At 43.5% G+C, this 19,895-nt stretch overlaps 1 protein-coding gene across 1 annotated transcript in view; it reads left to right on the forward strand.

Moving 5' to 3' along the window:
- Positions 1-19,895, forward strand: part of TFG (trafficking from ER to golgi regulator) — a 46,072-nt gene that overhangs the window by 2,373 nt on the left and 23,804 nt on the right. The window contains 1 exon segment of the mRNA XM_040336599.1: positions 17,765-17,973. Coding sequence (XP_040192533.1) covers positions 17,790-17,973 — 184 coding nt within the window. The 5' untranslated portion in view covers positions 17,765-17,789.

Here is a 19,895-nt window from a genome sequence, read left to right on the forward strand (position 1 = left end):
GGATGCTGACACCTAAACATATATTTACCTTAAAGGGGTTGTAAAGACAAAAATATTTTTCTCTTAAATTAAAGTCTGACAGTAGCTGATGAAGTAAAAAGTAATGTTCTGCAATATTACTAGTTTGATACCTGTACCTATTCACCTCCGTCACTCCTGAATCATTATTCTCACTGACTTCCTGGTTTGCGGTGCGCATTCATTCTTGCTACATCACGGCCTAATGGGAACTACAGTTCCCATTAGGCTTAGCCTCCATGCCTGTGAGGGATAAGAGAGCATCTTCACGCAGGGCTGTAGTCATAGGGAGGGGGTGAGCACATTCTGCTTTCCACCATGCAAATCGGCTCAGATGCTGGTGGAAAGCAAGAAGAGGAGAGACAGGAAATGGCATTTTCAAACCTGGATTTTGGAGGTCAAAAGAAAAACGAGATAAGTGATATTTAAATCAGGGCTGTGGAGTCGGTAGATAAATGTTTTGTCTCCTAAATGTTCCGACAATCTAAATTTAGTAGGAGTCGGAGTTGGAGTTGTTTGCTGACTCGGACTCTGACTCCAGGTACCCAAAATTTCCTCCGACTCCACAGCCCTGATTTAAATGCTCTAGTTTACAGCAATCAATTGATCTAATAAAAAACGAACCTTTAGTGTTCCTTTAACGCAAGGAATGCAGTAAGGTAAAAAATGTTTAGGCTTGACAACCACTTAAAGTAATTCTGGGTATACTGGAAGAGTTGCTGGTATCTTGTACAACTGGTACAGTTCGCCCAGGCAGCAGTTCAGCTGATAAAATCACAATGAGATTGATTTGGAATTGTAATGCTTGTTCCTTGGGGCTATAGTGCAACAATAAATAGAAACCAGATAGACTTTGACAGATTAGCGATGTGGCTGTTTTCTGGCCTTTTGGACTATTACGCAAGTATTTCTCATTGTGTATGGATTAAGAGGAAAAACATACAGCTTTTTGCTGGGTTTGTCTCTACTAAATGGGAAAAGTAATGGGTTTGGGCAAGTACTGTTAAAAGGGGTGTTCTGCCTAAAAAAAAAAAAAAAAAAAGTCAGCAGCTACAAATACTGCAGCTGCTGACTTTTAATAATTGGACTCTTGCCTGTCTCAGGGTCCAGCGATGCAGGGGAACGAAGCCCCGCTTGTCTCCCCCCTCCTCTCCGCGATGCCAGCATTGTCACTGTGGGCACCCAGCTGTGGCTTCACAGCTGGGCACACACTGCGCATGTGAGAGCCGTGCTGTGCACCGTGATTTGCGGAGCAATCATCTGGGACCTGTGACGTGTCCCAGATAATTGCGGAGAGGTAGTGGGGAGAGGTGGCAGACCTTTGGTCGAGGCGACCTAGGGAGGAAGTTGGAACCCTCTAAAAAGAGGGTTTGTGCCCGCCCCCCCCCCCCAAAAAAAAATCAGGGGGGTCATCTTTCTTTAAGTGGTAGTTCCATTTTTGGGTGGAACTCTACTTTAAATTCTTGAGGTACTTTATTCTCTTAAGTGTATTTAAACCAAAGATCAAAAATGTGTAATATATTGCTGCGTACCAGTTTTTGGATGTGCTAGCCGCATTAGTTTCCCTTTAGTCTGACCTGGTGATCCTCCCAGTAAGTGCTTGCTCACTGTACTGCCTCTATTGCATACATTCCAGGGCTCCCCCGCCCCAACCCCCCTTTTGGCCCCTCCTTCCTGTTGAGTGCTCCTAGCACAAGCAGATTGCAATAGGGGGAACCAAGAAGGTCTTTCCCAAGCTGCTGCTCGCGTGTCCATTCAGACAGGGAGCCACGTCTCGACCCTGCCCCCCCTTTCTCTTCATTGGCTTACTGGCTACGATTGACAGCAGCGGGAGCCAGTGGCTCCCATTGCTTTCTCAGCCAGTGCAGAGGAAGAGTCTCTGGCAAGGCAAGCCACTCGTGAACAGTGCTGGTTCGAGAGGGAGCCCAGGTGCTTGGGGTGCTGCTGCACACAGAAGTTTTTTTTTTTAACCTTCATGCATAGAATGCATGAAGGTAAAAAACCTTTACCCTTTAGAGACACTTGTAAACTTGTGGTTGTAAACCCTTTTTTTTATAACTTTGTGCTACAGGTAAGCCTATATTAAGGCTTACCTGTAGCTACCCAGGATATCTCCTAAACCTGCACGGTTTAGGAGATATCCCTGTGTCGGCAATGGGGCAAACTTAAGCAATGGCACCTATGCCATTGCTTCAGTCTTTGTGGCATTACCGGCGGCTCCACCCAATTACGGCGTCGGAGTCGCAATACTCGGAAGTAACTACGGGACGACATGTGGGCGGCCGGAGGGGGAGATGTGGACGGCTGTGGGGGCTTCGATTGGCGGTAAGTAATACATAATGAGCTAGTATGCTATGCATACTAGCTCATTATGTCTTTGTGTTGCAGGGTGTGTGTTTGTTTTTTTTAAGTAGGGTTTACTTCCTCTTTAACAGCAAGCAAGGCTAAGCTCCATTTTCTAGAGTGAGCAAGATCATTTTAGACTAGAGAGAGTAAAGGGGAGTATAAATAAATGAATAAGAGGCATGGCCATAGAGTATATGATCCAGATCTCATATTTAAGAGGACCTGTCATGCTTTTTTCTATTACAAGGGATGTTTAAATTCCTTGTAATAGGAATAAAAGTGATACATTTTTTTTATTATTTCAGTGTAAAAAATTATAAAATCAATAAAAATAAGAAAACAAAAGCGCCCCGACGAGCTCGCGCGCAGAAGCGAACGCATACGTGAGTAGCGCCCGCATATGAAAACGGTGTTCAAACTGCACAAGTGAGGTATCGCCGCGATCGTTAGAGCGAGAGCAGTAATTCTAGCCCTAGACCTCCTCTGTAGCTCAAAAAATGCAACCTATAGAATTTTTTAAATGTCGCCTATCGAGATTCTTAAGGGTAAAAGTTTGACGCCATGCCACGAGCGGACGCAATTTTTAAGCGTGACATGTTGGGTATCATTTTACTCAGCGTAACATTATCTTTCACAAGATATAAAAAAATTGGGCCAAATTTATTGTTGTCTTATTTTATTCAAAAAAGTGATTTTTTTTTCCAAAAAAATGTGCGCTTGTAAGACCGCTGCGCAAATACGGTGTGACAAAAAGTATTGCAACGACCGCCATTTTATTCTCTAGGGTGTTCGAAAAAAATATATATAATGTTTGGGGGTTTTAAGTAATTTTCTAGCAAAAAAAATGTTTTAGTCTTGTAAACACCGAATCTGAAAAACAGGCTCGGGGGCTAAGTGGTTAAGGAGGTCTCATATTCAGCATGAAACACAGGAGAGTAATGCCATTAGTAGGGCTGCAACTAACGATTATTTTCATAATCGATTAGTTGGCCGATTTATTGTTTCGATTAATCGGATAAAAACAAACGTAATATGCAATTTTTTCATTTTATTTAAAATAATGAAAATGATGGGGCACTATTTCTCCCGGGAACACCAATAATGGGACATCACTATTCCCCCCCCTCCCCCACCCCATAAATACTTATGATTGGGCACTTGTGATTACAGAAATTAAAGTACACCGAATATTGTATTGCATTTAATAACCAGAGCCACTGCCTTATATTGCAGGTGCAGCACGGCGCTCACGGCTGCTTCTCGCCTCTCTCACTCCAGTCTCCCATTCTCTCAAGGCAGCAGCGGGCGGGGCTGAGAATATCGGGGGGCTGACGTCAGCGAGGAGGAGAGAGGGGGACGTGCCTGGTTACATGTACGCCGCTGTATTCTCATGAGAATACAGCGCCGGCACCGGCTTGTACACAGGATTCTAACACAGGGACGGAGGCATGAGTGGCATGGAGGAAGGTGCTTGCTGTTAGACCAACTAATCAATAATGAAAATCGTTGACAACGATTTTCATTACCGATTTTATTGATTAATCGTTTCAGCCCTATTCATTAATCGTTTCAGCCCTATTCATTAGTATTCGTAATCACTGTGTTGCAAAGTTCAACTCGACATTCTGTTTATTACTAAGTCCACAGGTGTCAATCCAGGTACTGCAAGCCAGTCATCCCATAGCCTGTCAAACCTGTATGAGCATCCACGATGCTGGAATATTAATTTCCCAAGCTTAAGGGTGTGTCCCACACTTGAAACCCAGTCTTTATGTGCAGGGCCCTATCACTTTATCACTGCAATAGGTGGAGCTTGCAGGCCTGAAACGGGGCTCTGTTCAATGCAGTTTTTTGAAAAACGGTAAGTGGAAGATTGTCCAGAATACATTTGGTGAGTTTATTTGGTATTGTTATGTGGAGCACTGAATTTATAGTGTCAGTCACTGCTGCCCTGTAATGTAGTTTGGGACAGCGCCACAAGAGATGTAGCGTGTCTCCCATCATAACATTGCATTTGGCACACAGTGGAGTTTGCAGTACGCCCATGTGATGTGATGTTTTAGGGGGGGTATAATACACCTTGAAGGGGTGGTTCCCCCGAACTTCATTTTTTTAAAAAAAATCCTTTCTCCCGCTTAGTACATGTACAATAATGTACTCGCCCCTCCCAGGAATCTAGGCGCCAGCATTCTTAATTCATCAGAAAGTAAACTTTATAAAATACAGCGATGGACGTTTCCATCTTAGCTCCTGGCATTCTGAAGCCTTACTTCCGTGTCTTCCGGGATGCGGCGAATGCTGTACTCCCAGCATTCACCGTTCTGTCCCGCGCATGCGCAGTGTTGACGGCGGGCGCGCCGTAAGCACTGCACAGTTACTGTGACAACGGCGCAGCGTCCTGAAAAGGACTCGCCCGCCCCCTTCAATGTACACACATCGTGACGCTGCATTCCCAAGAAGCATAGCGGCTATGCTGGAAAGAAATAGACACGCCCAGCCCCACTCAGACAGACCAGGAAGTGCCTGCTTCACAGACCATAAAGAAAGGTAAACAAACGTTTTAAAAAATGTTGTTTGGCGAACGTTTTTTAGGCTAACTGTGCCCTTGTGTTTAAGGTTAAGTTGTTAGATAGGTGGAACCTCCACTTTAAGTACAATGTATAGTTGGTAGAGTCTTTGTGCTGTGTTAAGTGAGCTATACACTACTGATTCGAGAGCAATATCCCAAAGCTCATCCTCATTTGGACCCACATCTTTCTCCCATTTTTTTTCCTTGGCATTACAGGGGAACCCCTCCTAGATAGGATGGGAGCAACATCCCATAGCAGTTGAAAATAAACCCCCTTGTCTTGTGCCAATTGAACATATCGGAACACAGGTGTGGAGGATTGGGACCAGTTGACAAGCCCTGAGAGTGAACAGCATGGCGATGCTGGTGGTAATAGAAGTGCATCGTGGAGGGGAGGTGGTAAGCGGATTGCATGTCTCCAAAGAAACGAACGACTCTGCTTTGGAAGACCTACCTCAAATGAGTGTTGCCCCAATGTTTCCACATCCCCGCACAAGGCAGCTTCACCAGCTCTGTGTGTACAGAGTTGTGCCAGATCGGGCTGTATTCAGTAAACCCGATGACGCCCTGTAAAGAGCGCACCTTCAACCAAACCTTTTGCAGCAAGGAGTACGTGGGGAACAAACTATTGGACGTATTAAAGCAGGAGGATTCTAAGGCCCCTGGTATGTCTCGTGTTTTCATGTGAAACGAATAATGCAGATGGGGACAGTGACTGTGTGGTGTCTGCCCTGAGTGAAAAAGCTCCAACCAGGAGCTGCAACTGATACCCTTCCTCCCTCCCTGATAGAGACCATAGGGGAGTGATACAGCAGTTGAACCCACAAGATAAAAACCTTACCCAGACCAAAGCGTCTGAGTCTGCCACAGGTAGGGCCATTCTACACTGTCAAAAGCCTTATTGGCATCAAGTGACAGGAGCGCTTGATTTTCCCATATTATCGGCCTGAGTTTGCATATTAACCACTTCAGCCCCGGACCATATTGCTGCTCAATGACCGGGCCCCTTTTTGCGATTCGCCACCGAGTCGCTTTCACTGACAATTGCGCGGTCGTGCGACGTGGCTCCCAAACAAAATTGGCGTTCTTTATTTCCCACAAATAGAGCTTTCTTTTGGTGGTATTTGATCACCTCTGCGGTTTTTATTTTTTGCGCTATAAACAAAAATAGAGCGACAATTTTGAAAAAAAATATTTTTTACTTTTTGCTATAGTATCCCCAAAAATATATATACAATTTTTTTTCCCCCTCAGTTTAGGCCGATATGTGTTCTACATATTTTTCGTAAAAAAAAATCGCAATAAGCGGTTTGTTTGCGCAAAAGTTATAGCGTCTACAAAATAGGGGATAGTTTTATGGCATTTTTATTAATATTTTTTTTTTTTTTACTAGTAATGGCGGCGATCAGCGATTTTTTGCGGTACTGCGACCTTATGGCGGACACTTTTGACACATTTTTGGGACCATTGGCATTTTTATAGCGATCAGTGCTATAAAAATGCATTGATTACTATAAAAATGCCAATGGCAGGGAAGGGGTTAACACTAGGGGCGAGGAAGGTGTTAAGTATGTTCCCTGGGTGTGTTCTAACTGAAGGGGGGGGTGGACTGACTTGGGGAAATTACTGATCGCTGTTCATACATTGTATGAACAGACGGTCAGGCATTTCTCCCCCTGACAGGACCAGGATTCTCGCTCTGTAACGAGTGATCGCGCCCGCCGGGCACACGCGTAGGGACCGGGGGCACGCGCCCCTACTGGCTGATTCGCGAGATGACGTAATATTACGTGATCTCGCGCAGCCGAGCCGACCTGCCGCCGTAAAACTGCGGCGGCTGGTTAGGCAAGTGGTTAAGGTAGACCCTCTGTATGTTAATAGCCGTGAATTTAAGTGGCATGAAGCCTGATTAATCAGTGTATGTCCGTAGCAATGCATTTGTTTAAGGAGTGTAGCCAAAATGTTTTCATACACAGGTAGCAAAGATATGGGTCTATGTGACTTTGGGTCTGTGGATATCTTGCCTTGTTTTATAAGTAATTCAATATGCACCCTGGTCATAGACTCCGGTAGGTACCCCCTGTCCAAGTCATTATTATATACTTTCAATAGTTGCGGAATATAGTTTGTATACTTCAATGGGGGTGCCATCATCTCCCGGGGCCTTGCAATTGGGAAAGGAAGCTATGGCCGCCACAATCTCCTCTACTTTGATAGGGGAGTCTAGAGCCCCTCTGGGAAAAGGAGCGGAAGAGTGACCTTGTCTAAATATTGAATAATGTCCGACAAGGACCTCTGTTTTGGGTGGATAGGGTTCCTCATGAACTGCTGCAATTTGTATTATTTCAGCGGAGTTAATGTCCCATTTGATAAGCGCAGAGCAGAACTGGCATTCCCCAGGATGTCTACAGAGATCCAACCAGCCTACTTCCCCCAATAAACCTGCTTAAAGCAGAGTTCCACCCAAAAGTGGAACTTCTGCTTTAGGCACTCCTAGCCCCCTGACGTGCCACATTTGACATGTCATTTTTTTGGGGGGGGAGGGGGGCAGTGTGTGTCCTCTTTTTAGTGGGACTTCCTGTCCCACTTCCTCCTTCCTGGTTTTTGGCCGCCTAGGCGGCCCCTCCCTGCCAGCGATCTTCTGGGATACAACACAGGTCCCAGAAGATCGCTGGCCAATGGCACAGCGCAGTGCGACTCGCCATGTGCAGTACGCGCCTGGCTGTGAAGCCATAGGCTGTCACGGCTGCGTGCCCACAGTAGATATGATGGCGCCAAGGAGAGGAGGGGGAGAGCAGGGGGGCTCCATGCGGCCGCATCGCTGGACTGTAGGACAGGTGAGTGTCGGTTTATTGAAAGTCAGCAGCTATGCTCTCTGTTGCTGCTGACTTTTAATAAATGGGTGGAACGCCGCTTTACCATGGTTCCTTTGGAGTGGGGGCCTTAAGCAACAGGTGGATGTTTGTCTGCTGCAGGACACAAAAAAGGAATGAAGGTCACCCAGGATCATAACCTGTACATCAGGCTTTTCAAGAAGGAAATGCACCAGTTGCCTTAACCATTGTAGAGCGGATAAAACACATACCAAGTAAAAAAATGTTTTACAGTGGAGGAAGACCTATCTGCCCTTGCTATCCACCTCCCACGCTAAGACCTCAAAAGCAATTTGGCAGTGAACCAGGAGGCTGACTATGCGAGTAATAGGTGTGCATCGAGTGACGGGCATATCCCACCCAGCGATAATGCAGACAGCCCAGGGCCTCTTGGGTCATATGGGTCTCCTGCAAATAGATCATAACATCATTTGGAAAATTGAAGATTGTGGGTTAAAGAGAGAGCGTAATGACAGATCTTGTCACCAAAATAAAACCACTTTTTGTCCTCTATGTGATGGGAGCGCTTTCGCTCTCGTTTTTCAGAACAAAAAAAAGTATGCGATAATATCGTGTGACCTAAAATTTGGAACTACCATACTCTTATTCTCCAGAGTGTCTGATTTCAGAAAATATATAATATTTGGTTTTATGTAATCTTCAGACCTAAAATTGGTGCAAAAAATGTCTCTGGCTGTAAAAGGGATAAGTTCATCTTTTGGAAACCTGTTGCATGTTCCACCCAAAAGGTACTTTCGTTAAAAAAAATAAATAAAAAAAAATGGCTTCTAACTTTTTTAGTTGGCTTAGATTCAAAGAAAATGTGTCAAGCCCTGCTTTATCACATCCCAATGATAAGGTGATACTTTGGTGGGTGTACTGTATACCAGCGGTCCCCAACCTTTTTGGCACCGGGGACCGGCTGTGTGGATGAAAATTGTGTCAAGGCCCGGGGGGTTTGGGTTGGGGGCGTACACGGGGGGGAGCGATTTTTCACTGGCAATTTATCGGAGCAATAGCTGGTGTTGACACTTCAATCATTACGACACCATGGTTGTTATGGTGTCAGGATGATTGAAGCGCATTATTTCTATTACTACTTTGTGATATAAAATGAAATGGTTCAACTCACCATAATGCAGAATCAGTGGGAGCCCTGAGCGTGTCACTTGCCACGTCATCTGCCATTATAAGCAGCTTGTCACTAACCACGTCGCCTGCCACCAAATGAGGAATGTCTCTTGCCACGTCGCCTGCCACCAGATGACGAATGCCACTTGCCACGCCACCAGGTGAATGCCACGTCACCCGCCACCAGATGAATGTCACTTGCCACGTCGCCACCAGATGAGGAATGTCGATTGCCACGCTGCCTGCCACCAGATGAGGAATGTCACTTGCCACGCTGCCTGCCACCAGATGAGGAATGTCACTTGCCACGCTGCCTGCCACCAGGTGAATGCCACGTCGCCCGTCACCAGATTAATGTCACTTGCCACATCTCTTGCCACCAGATGAGGAATGTCGATTGCCACGCTGCCTGCCACCAGATGAGGAATGTCACTTGCCACCAGATGAATGCCACTTGCCATGTCGCCCACCACCAGATGAATGTCACTTGCCATGTCGCTTGCCACCAGATGAGGATTGCCACGCTGCCTGCCACCAGATGAGGAATGTCACTTGCCATGCTGTGTGCCACTAGATAATTGCCGCTTCGCTTGCCACTTCGCTTGCCACCAGATGAGGATTACCACACTGCCTGCCGCCAGATGGGGGGGATGTCACTTGCCACGCTGCCTGCCACCAGATGAATGCCACTTGACACACTGCCTGCCACCAGATGAGGATTACCACGCTGCCTGCCACCAGATGAATGCCACTTGCCACCGTGCCTCCAGTGGTCATTCTTGAATAAGGGCAGGAGACTGGAGAGTGGTGATGCAGGGCCAGTGGTGAGAGATGTCATTTCTCTGCTCCCCCGCTGTACCTCTGACACCAGTGCTTTGAGGGCAGAAGAGCTGTTATGCGGGGTGGACGCAGAGAGATGATGTCATCTCTTTGCCTCCGCCATACCTCCAACACCAGCGATGTAAGGGCGGAAGAGCTGTGATGTGGGGCGGGCGGCTTCTCTCATCCACATGACTCTGATCCCCCGGGCTCTCTCTCACCTGCCCACTCCTGTGATGCACCAGGCTCCCTTACCCGCCTGCCTCTGATGCATTGAATTCTCTAACCCGCCCTGCTCTCATGCTGCCTGTAGCATCCGCGGCCCGGCTGCAGAGACGCAGCGGCCCGGGGGTTGGAGACCTCTGCTGTATACTGTTATCTATAGCTGACAATGTGGAACCTGTTTTTTTTATGTGGACAAACTGGAAGCAAATGTAGCCTTCCTGCCAGCATTCTGAATGTAGTACGAAGTATTAAATGCGTATTTGTTTTCTTCAAATGAGCTTTAAATCCTTGTTATATTCTGGATCATTCTAATATTCACATTTTGGTAAATTAAAACTGTCATAGATGAGGGTGTGACAGTTTTTCTATTTATCTTGTGTTAAACACACACTTTTTTTTTTGTTTAAAGATTTTATTGGAATTTTAAAATAAGTTGTACAATAAAGCAATAAACATCTATTGATACATCAATATAAATAACAGAACGGATGAAGTGAATTAAAAATATCCACGTAACAACAAAAGTCAAGAGAATACATATCTCTTTGTTTTTCATAACTGATGATAACAAGTAGAAAATTCTATCAGGAATAGATAAAAAAAAAAAAATAGTAATACACCTCTCTTTTTTTTTTTATTTTCCAAATAAGAATCATCAAGCAAAACATAAAAGGGGAAGAAAAGAAAAAAAAAAAAAAAAAGGGGGGATAGGGAGTCTCGGTAATTTGTCATATAAAAGGTCAGGGTAGTCTCAGTCAGAAGCAGGGTGATATGATAAGTTACGAAACTCTGTAGAGTCAGTAAAGCGTATCCAACATTTCCATTTATCTTGAAATTTAGAGGGAGAGTCCAATGATTGAAGAATCAGGTCTTCCATTTCCGCTATTCGTTTAATTATTTGAAGCCATTCTGAAATGCTAGGAGGAGAGGTGTCCTTCCAATGTGTTGGGATACAGAGCTTTGCTGCATTAATCAAATGTAATACTATGGAATTCTTATAAACGTGGTAAGGTAGTGAGGTATGATGTAACAAGAATTGGGCAGCGGTGAAGTTCGGAGAGCAAGTAGTGATTAGGGGAATAATACGGTAAACCTCTTTCCAAAAGGGTTGTATGATTGGGCATTCCCACCAAATATGTATGAGAGTACCCAAAGCAGACTTGCATCGCCAACAGGTAGGCGAAGTGGAAGGGCTAAATTTGTGAATAACATGAGGTGTTCTATACCATTTGGAATATATTTTATAACCGTTTTCTTGCGTGAGAACATTCAGAGAACCCTTATGAATGAAAGTGAAAATGTGACGCCATTCATTGGCAGATAGGTGTATATCAAGAACCCTTTCCCAATATTGAACTTTTTCATCCATTTCAAGGTCAACATCAGAAAATAATAGTGAGTACGTTTTTGATATGAGATGTCTTTGTGGGTCATTACTAACACATAACATTTCAAAGGGGGTTTTAGGCCTGTTCCAAGTCAAAAGAGAACCAGAGTTTGAAATAGAATTTAGCATGATCTCATAGTCCATTTTAGAAATAGTGAGGTTCGGGAAAGTAAGACAAAAGGCGTCGTAAGTCAAAAATTTACCATCTTTGAAAAAGAGTTCCGCTCTTAATGAAGGAAATAAAGTAGGATCTATGGAGATGGGTACAGCGGATTCAGGAAAAAGATTAGGGATTACAGGGAAAGGTGTCATTGGGCCTGGGGAGGACGATATGTCAAATTTAGCGCATATTAACCTAAAGACTTGTAACGTGGGACCAGTAAGGGGGTGCGAGCTATTGCCACGGGGTATATTACGGGGGTTCGTCCAAGGAAGGTGACGTAAAGGAATTTTAGAAGATAGTCCCTCAAGATCAATCCAATCTTTGGTCTTTTTATGAATGTGCCAATCAATAACACGGGACAAATGGCAAGACCAATAATATTTCTGTATATTTGGTAATCCTACCCCACCCAACAGTTTAGGGTTGAGTAGAGTATCCCACTTAATCCTGGGTTGGTTGGAATCCCAAATAAATTTCAAACACAATTTTTTATATAATTTAAAGAAGGAAGCTGGCAATTTAATCGGGATGGTTTGCAAAAGATAGAGTAATCTGGGGAGGATATTCATCCTGATTATGGCTATTCTTCCAAACCATGAAAAAAGGTTTTTGTCCCATTTTAGGAGGTCATCCTGAATAGATTTAAGCATAGGTAGAAAGTTAGAGGAATATAAGTCCTTTAGTAGAATAGGTATGTGTATGCCTAAATAGGTTAGCGAATGCGTTTCCCATATGAACGGAAATATACGTTTGCACAGGGATACCACATCATTCTGCAGAGTGATATTTAAAGCTCTGGATTTACTAAAATTGATTTGAAAGTTGGAAATTGAAGAGAAAATTTAAAAGTCCTTTAGTAGATTAGGTATAGTATTAACAGGATCCGTTAAAAAGAGCAGGATGTCATCTGCATAGGCTGCTAATTTGTATAGTTTGTCATTGATATCAACACCTTTAATGTTGGGATTAGATCGAATTCTCCTAAGGATAGGCTCCAGAGTTAAAACAAATATGATTGGAGACAGAGGACATCCCTGGCGGGTCCCGTTCGACACGGAGAAAGCCTCCGACAGGCATCCATTAATTTTTATTCTAGCAGTGGGAGAGGAGTAAAGAGTAAGAATGTAACGTAACATGCGGTCACCAATCCCAAGGGTTTTCAGGCATTCAGCCATATAGTCCCATGCAACCCTGTCGAATGCTTTCTCCGCGTCGAGGGAGAGAAAGAATCCAGGTGTAGAGTGTCTCGTCAGCCAATGATGGATATTGATGGCCTTTTGGGTATTGTCTCTAGATTCACGACCAGGGACAAAACCAACCTGGTCCAAAGAAACTAAATTAGGGATTAATGGCAATAATCTATTTGATAAAATTTTAGCGTAAAGTTTCAAATCAACATTAAGGAGGGAAATGGGCCTATAGTTAGAGACTAAAAGCGTGTCTTTACCAGGTTTAGGAATCATCGTGATGTGTGCCTCAAGAAGATCCCTGTTGTTGTTGAGAGGTTGATCTGGGATTGAGTTGAAAGTTTTCAAAAAATAAGGGAGTACAATATCTGTGAAGGTGTTATAGTAGCCTACACTCAAACCATCCGGACCAGGACATTTGCCAGTTTTCAGCTGTTTAAGGGCAAATTTAGATTCATCCCATTCCAGTGGGCGGTCCAAATATTCGGCCTCCTCTTTAGTGATGGGATTAGGGCTGTGAGTTGCTAAAAATTCTGTGATCAATTGTTTTCTACGTGTGGAATGGTCGAAACTCTGGTCAGCAGAAATATTATAAAGGTTTGAGTAAAAGGTCTTAAATTGTGCAGCAATATCAGTGGAAGAGTGAAATTTTTTCCCTGAAGTCGTGTTAGATTTATTATTTTTCAGGGCTCTAGCTAGCAATTTCCCAGATTTGTTGCCAAATTCATAGAAAAGCTTACGGGACATCATAAATTTACGTTTGGTTGTTTTATTCAATTTCTCAAGTAGAAGCTCTCTGGCATGAAGAAGTTCATTATATGCTTCAATCGCTAACGACTGTTTGTGCTTGTTTTCAAGTATACGAATACGGTCAGTCAGAGCAGCTATGTGAGCTCGGTGAGCCCTTCTACGCTTTGAAGCCAGGGAAATAAGTAAGCCTCTAATGACACATTTATGAGTCATCCATAGGTTCAGAGGTTGTGTTTCAGAGGAATCATTTTCTCTAAAAAAATGGGTTAGGTGAGAAGTAATCAAATCTACATTTTCAGGGTTGTTAAGGAGGGAATTATCAAGCCTCCATATAAAATAATTAATTGGTTTAGTGGAGAGAGTAAGGGAAAGTGTTATTGGATGATGATCAGAAAGAATCATAGGTTCAATGGACGCTGAGATTAATGAGTCAAGTTCTGTCTGGTTCAAGAAGAAATAATCAATCCTGGAGTATTTATTATGAGGTGGAGAAAAGAAAGTGTAATCTTTGGCCTTAGGATGTAAAGTGCGCCATGTGTCATGGAGTGTTAAGTCTTTAAGTAAGTTTTTAATTGAACGAAGAGCGGAATATGGCAAAGTGGAGGTACCTGAAGAAGAGTCAATCAAAGGGTCCAGAGTCACATTAAAATCTCCACCCAATATTAACATACCAGATTGGAAATGGAAGAGAGCGTCAAAAGTGTCCCTGATGAAAGGGACCTGTTTTTTGTTCGGGACGTAAATGTTAGCTAAGGTAATGTCTTTGTTGTAAAGAGTACCTTTCAAAAAAATATAACGACCTCCAGGATCAATTAGGGAATCTTGGACTCGTAATGGGCAGTGTTTAGAAACAAAGATTGAGACCCCTTTTGATTTGGAATCCGGATTAGTGGCGCGTGATAATCAACAGGGTACAGATTATTATGAAAATTTGGAACATTGTCGGACTTAAAATGGGTTTCCTGTAAGAAAACAATATCTGCTTTAGCTTTACGTAGCAATAAAAATAGTTTCGACCTCTTCTCAGGGATATTGAGGCCCTTAACATTTAAAGAGTATAAGTTGATAGTTTGAGAGGAATTCGAATTGTTGTTTGGCTGCGACATTTGACCTTAAGAGTAATGAATTGTAAACAATAGGAGGAGAACACACACTTTTTTTATATTGCATATAAAGAAGGAAGTTTCTGCTTGAATATACAGTATTTTTATATAAAAACGCATGCATTTTATTGCAAGAAAAAATGGGTTGGAAGATTTAGAAGCATTTTCACTTTGTTTTCAGAACAGAATAAAATGGGATGTTCACAAATTTGGTACTGGTAAGCAAATATATGCCTATTGTTTGTAGGGGCTGCAGGTGGCTAGAGTGCAATCACATTTATACCCAAACTTTACCCTTTGGGAGGTCATATTGCCTGTTACTGTCGTCTTGTTTTTCATAGTGGTTGTACTTACGATTCTTGATTATACGAGTTTTCTAAGATTATACACAAAAAAGAATAACGGCGTATCCTTATCCCCAAAAAGAATGTGCACACTAAAACACAAAAGAGCCCAAAGTGCACTTCCCGGCGCCAAAAATAATTGTCTGTAAGTGAGATTCCAAAAAAGGAATAAAGAAATAATTGTCCAATTAAATAATTCAGTATCAGAGTCTAATATGATAAAAAGTGCAGCAGCTGTTTAAAATAAATGAGAAAAATTCATCTATTAAGAAATAAAAAATTGTATCCACACATATACCCAAACCTGGGTCATAAAAATAATAAAACGGCGCTAAAAAAAATGCAAAAAGTCCAAAATCACATGTAAAAAAATTGGATAAATGATGAGTCCAAAAGTAATTGGGTGGATCAAAGTTCATACAGTGGTAAGTGCTTATAGGGTTGAAATAATAGTGCCCCCTACACCAACTCCCAATCTTCACCACATAAGTGAGGCACACTTTCCCTCTGGGGTTCACACTCACCAGATAAAAGATTAAATTGAGCCTTGTAAACAATCCTCCTTAATAGACCCCCACCATCAATCCAGAAGCAGTAAGGGTTAATTTCCACTCAGTCTCTGATCAGCAGAAACACTCTTTAATGCCAAACTGAAAACAGATCGGAATGGCGCGGCTGCTCTGTCTCCGCCAGAGGGCGCCCGTTCTCCGGACAAGCGGCGCCGCCATTCCGATCTGTTTTCAGTTTGGCATGAAAGAGTGTTTCTGCTGATCAGAGACTGAGTGGAAATGAACCCTTACTGCTTCTGGATTAATGGTGGAGGTCTATTAAGGAGGATTGTTTACAAGGCTCAATTTAATCTTTTATCTGGTGAGTGTGAACCCCAGAGGGAAAGTGTGCCTCACTTGTGTGGTGAAGATTGGGAGTTGGTGTAGGGTGCACTACTATTTCAACCCTAGAAGCACTTACCACTGTATGAACTTTGATCCACGCAATTACTTTTGGACTCTTCATCATTTTATCCAATTTTTTTACATGTGATTTCTGACTTTATCCATAATTTTTTTTATTTTTTTTAGCGCTGTTTTATCATTTTTATGATAAAGGTTTGGTTATATGTGTTGATACAATTTTTTTTATCCCCATATATACCCACAAGCTCAAACCTGCACTCTCCCATGTCTAGTGTTGGGCTTCAGATATCTCAATCCTAAATTTTAATACCGAGTAATCCATACTCCGTACTTTGATCATTTAAAAGTTCCATACACTGCCCCATAGAAGATCAACGCTGTAGTTGGGCACAACACTTATCAGTTTCACTGCAGAAACCACATCTAGCACAAACTTCCTGTCCCTGCTCTATGGGTCTTGGCTTGCATGCACACCAAGCCTGGCCCTGCTTCAAAGCCTTACTGCTAGTAGGACCTCACGTTTGGTCCTTCTCCAGCCTCTCTTCCAGCTCCATGCACTTCAGCAGCGACTGCAGACCTTCCACTTTTCCTCACCCTCACTGTGGGGCTCTCCTTCCACTATCCTTACAAAATAAAAAATGCTTCTCCTTGTGCAATAAAAACATCTGATTTCTTCACTGTAAAGTTCATCGAAACCGATGCCTCTGCAGTGCGATTTGAGCCTATACAAAATGAACGGGCTCAAATTGCTCTGCAAAGAATCACATGTGATTTAAACAAGAAAGCTATTTGCGATTCTTGTCCGAATCACATGTGGTTTCCCACACCGCTCCTGTGTGAACCCAGGCTTGTCATAGTGACTCCAGCCTAGGTTCACACAAGAGTGGTGCGGGAAATGGCACCACATTCCTGTTCAAATTGCATGTGACTCTTTGCAATGCAATTTGAGCCTATTAATTTAGTATGGGCTCAAATCGCACAAAGGTAATTGTTATCGGCGAGTACTTGAGCACAGGTATCGGTACTCGCCGATTTTAGGAAAAAAGAAAAATCTCCTGTGTCTGTGCACCCGTAACTCGCACAAACCCTGTATAGCATATTTAAAGGGTGCAAGCTCCTCACTGGTAACCTCTGCCTGAGGCCCGCACTCAACAACGTATTCCAGTTGGTAATGACTCTGTCCCTCAATGGAGTTTGGCTCCTGCATTCGGTATTCAATGTGTTTTGGAGGGGAAAAGGGTAGAAGACCACCTTCATTGTGAGACAATGATTTATAAGCATTATGTAAACAGTTGATACCATAAGCTGTCGGCAGGCAGCCTTCTGTATTGGGCTGGGTTCACACTACCGTGAGGAGCGGATTTCAGGTCCAAATTCTCGGTGACTGCTGACCTAAAACTGACCAGTAGATGCACAGGACTCCTGTGCAATTTGCTTTGCAGCCGTCCCGGAGCTGTGTGAATCGACTCCATTGAGAGCCAGTCAAAGTCTCCAGACTTGCGAATTGGATGCCGGAAACCGTATCCAATTCGCAAAAGTGTGAACCCAGCCTTAGAGACGGGTATTGCACTGCTGCTGAAAGTCCTTGCTGTTTCTGCAGTTCTTGGGGGTATGGTAGGCTTCTTGTCCCTGTTTTACAATGTAGTTCATGATGCACCTGTCAGCGGAGAAGGGACAGGTTTTGTTACCTGTGGGAACTGTGAATTTAGACAATATTTTTATATCTGATATGGGAGGTTCTGCCATAGAAGTCCCTGCTTCAAGAGGTGTGTGCTGGCCACTTATGTTGTCAGTTATTTGCTGCAGTGAGTTTTACAGTTCTAGTTTACCCACAGGTTCACGGTCAGACATGGGACACATTTTTTGGTAGTGGCTGGTAAAATATTTCGGTATTTTGATTAGTAATGTGATGTGTTTTTTATGTTTTCTCTAAAGCTGCTTCAACCACCACGGACTCATAATGAATGGCCAACTGGACCTAAGTGGCAAGCTGATTATTAAGGCTCAGCTTGGAGAAGACATTCGCAGGATTCCAATCCACAATGAAGACATCACCTATGATGAGCTGGTCCTGATGATGCAGAGAGTATTTAGGGGAAAACTCTCCACTAATGATGAAGTAGCCATCAAGTATAAAGATGAAGGTATGTTGTCTGAATAACAAAGTCGCTGGGACAGGCTGACATGTAACAATTTAACATAATGAATTATTAGAATAATTCCAGGAGTTAATAGGGAATATATAGCAGAGCAACATTTATTTTCAGGTTTTCATACAGAACATTCTACTGCAATTTAGGCAAAATAATGAGAAGTAGAGGGAACCATAGAGTGAATAAACTGCTCATAATCGCAAAACTGCTGATGTAGAGTTTACCTTCTTCAAAAGCGCTTACTATTTTTCATAGACTGCATTGTCTTCTGCGGTTTAATCATCTCATTCAAATATCCATAGCATTGCCCGCTTCTTAAAGTGGAGCTCCACCCTAAAGTGGAACTTCCGCTCATTGGATTCCCCCCCCCTCCGGTGCCACAATTGGCACCTTTCGAGGCTCCCTCCTCTCCTGGCCGCCGGGCTAATAGCGGAGTGGGGCCTCGCTCATGTGCATGTGGGGTTCCCGGCGTGAATGAATGACTGACTTGTATAGCGCTACACATGCGAACTGAATCGCCTCTAGGCGCTTTTTGCAATCTGTCTTCCTGGCTGGTGCGGTCATTTACCCCATAGGGTCTTGACACGCTTGGGACACTAAGTCGTAAACGCATATATACTGGGCCAATTTGACCAGGATCCAATTAACCTACCAGCATGTCTTTGGAGGTTCCCGGCGTGAAGCCATTGCGGGTAAGGGAACCCGGCAGTGTAGCCTTTCGGCTTCACCCTGGGAACCATACTGCCGACATCGCTGGGCTCCAGGACAGATACGTGTTCATTTATTAAAAGCCAGCAGCTGCAGTATGTGTAGCTGCTGACTTTTAATTTTTAATTTTTTTTTTTCTGGACCTCCTCTTTAACATACAGTGCATCTGGAAAGTATTTACAGAGCTTCACTTTTTGTTCCAAAATGGAATAAATTTATTATTTTCCTCAAAATTCTAAAAACAATACCCCATAATGACAACGTGGAAAAAAAAATAGTTTGAAATCTTTGCAAATTTATTAAAAAAAGAAACAAAAAAATCACTTGTGCATAAATATTCACAGCTTTTGCCATGACACTCAAAATTGACATCAGGTGCATCCTGTTTCCACTGATCATCCTCGAGATGTTTCTGCAACTTGATAGTCCACCTGTGGTAAATTCAGTTGATTGCACATGATTTGGAAAGGCGCGCACCTATCTATATCTATAAGGTCCCACAGTTACCAGTGCATGTTGGGGAACAAACCAAGCCATGAAGTCCAAGGAATTGTCTGTAGACCTCCGAGACAGGATTGTATCGAGGCACAGATCTGGGGAAGGGTACAGAAAAATGTCTGCAGCATTGAAAGTCCCAATGACTACAGTGACTTCCATTTGTAAATGGAAGAAGTTTGGAACCACCAGGACTCTTCCTAGAGTGGGCATTCTGGCCAAAATGTGCAATCGGGTGAGGAGAAGGGCCTTTGTCAGGGACGTGATCAAGAACTCGATGGTCACTCTGACAGAGCTCCGGCCTTTCTCTGTGGGGAGAGGCGAACCTTCCAGAAGAACAACCATCTCTGCAGTGCTCCACTAATCGGGCCTGTATGGTAGAGTGGCTAGACGGAAATCACTCCTCCAGTAAAAGGCACATGATGGCCCATCTGAAGTTTGCCAAAAGGCACCTGAAGGACTCTGACTATGAGAAACAAAATTCTCTGGTCTGATAAAACAAAGATTGAACTCTTTGGCCTGAATGGCAAGTGTCATGTCTGGAGGAAACCAGGCACCGCTCATCACCTGGCCAATACCATTCCTACAGGGCAGCATCGTGCTGTGGGGATGTTTTTTAGTGGCAGGAACTGGGAGACTAGTCAGGTTTCTGGGAAAGATGAATGCAGCAATGTACAGAGATATCCTTGATGTAAACTTGCTCTTGACCT

Source organism: Rana temporaria, chromosome 2 (genome assembly GCF_905171775.1).
Source record: "Rana temporaria chromosome 2, aRanTem1.1, whole genome shotgun sequence".
Taxonomy (NCBI): Eukaryota; Metazoa; Chordata; class Amphibia; order Anura; family Ranidae; genus Rana; species Rana temporaria.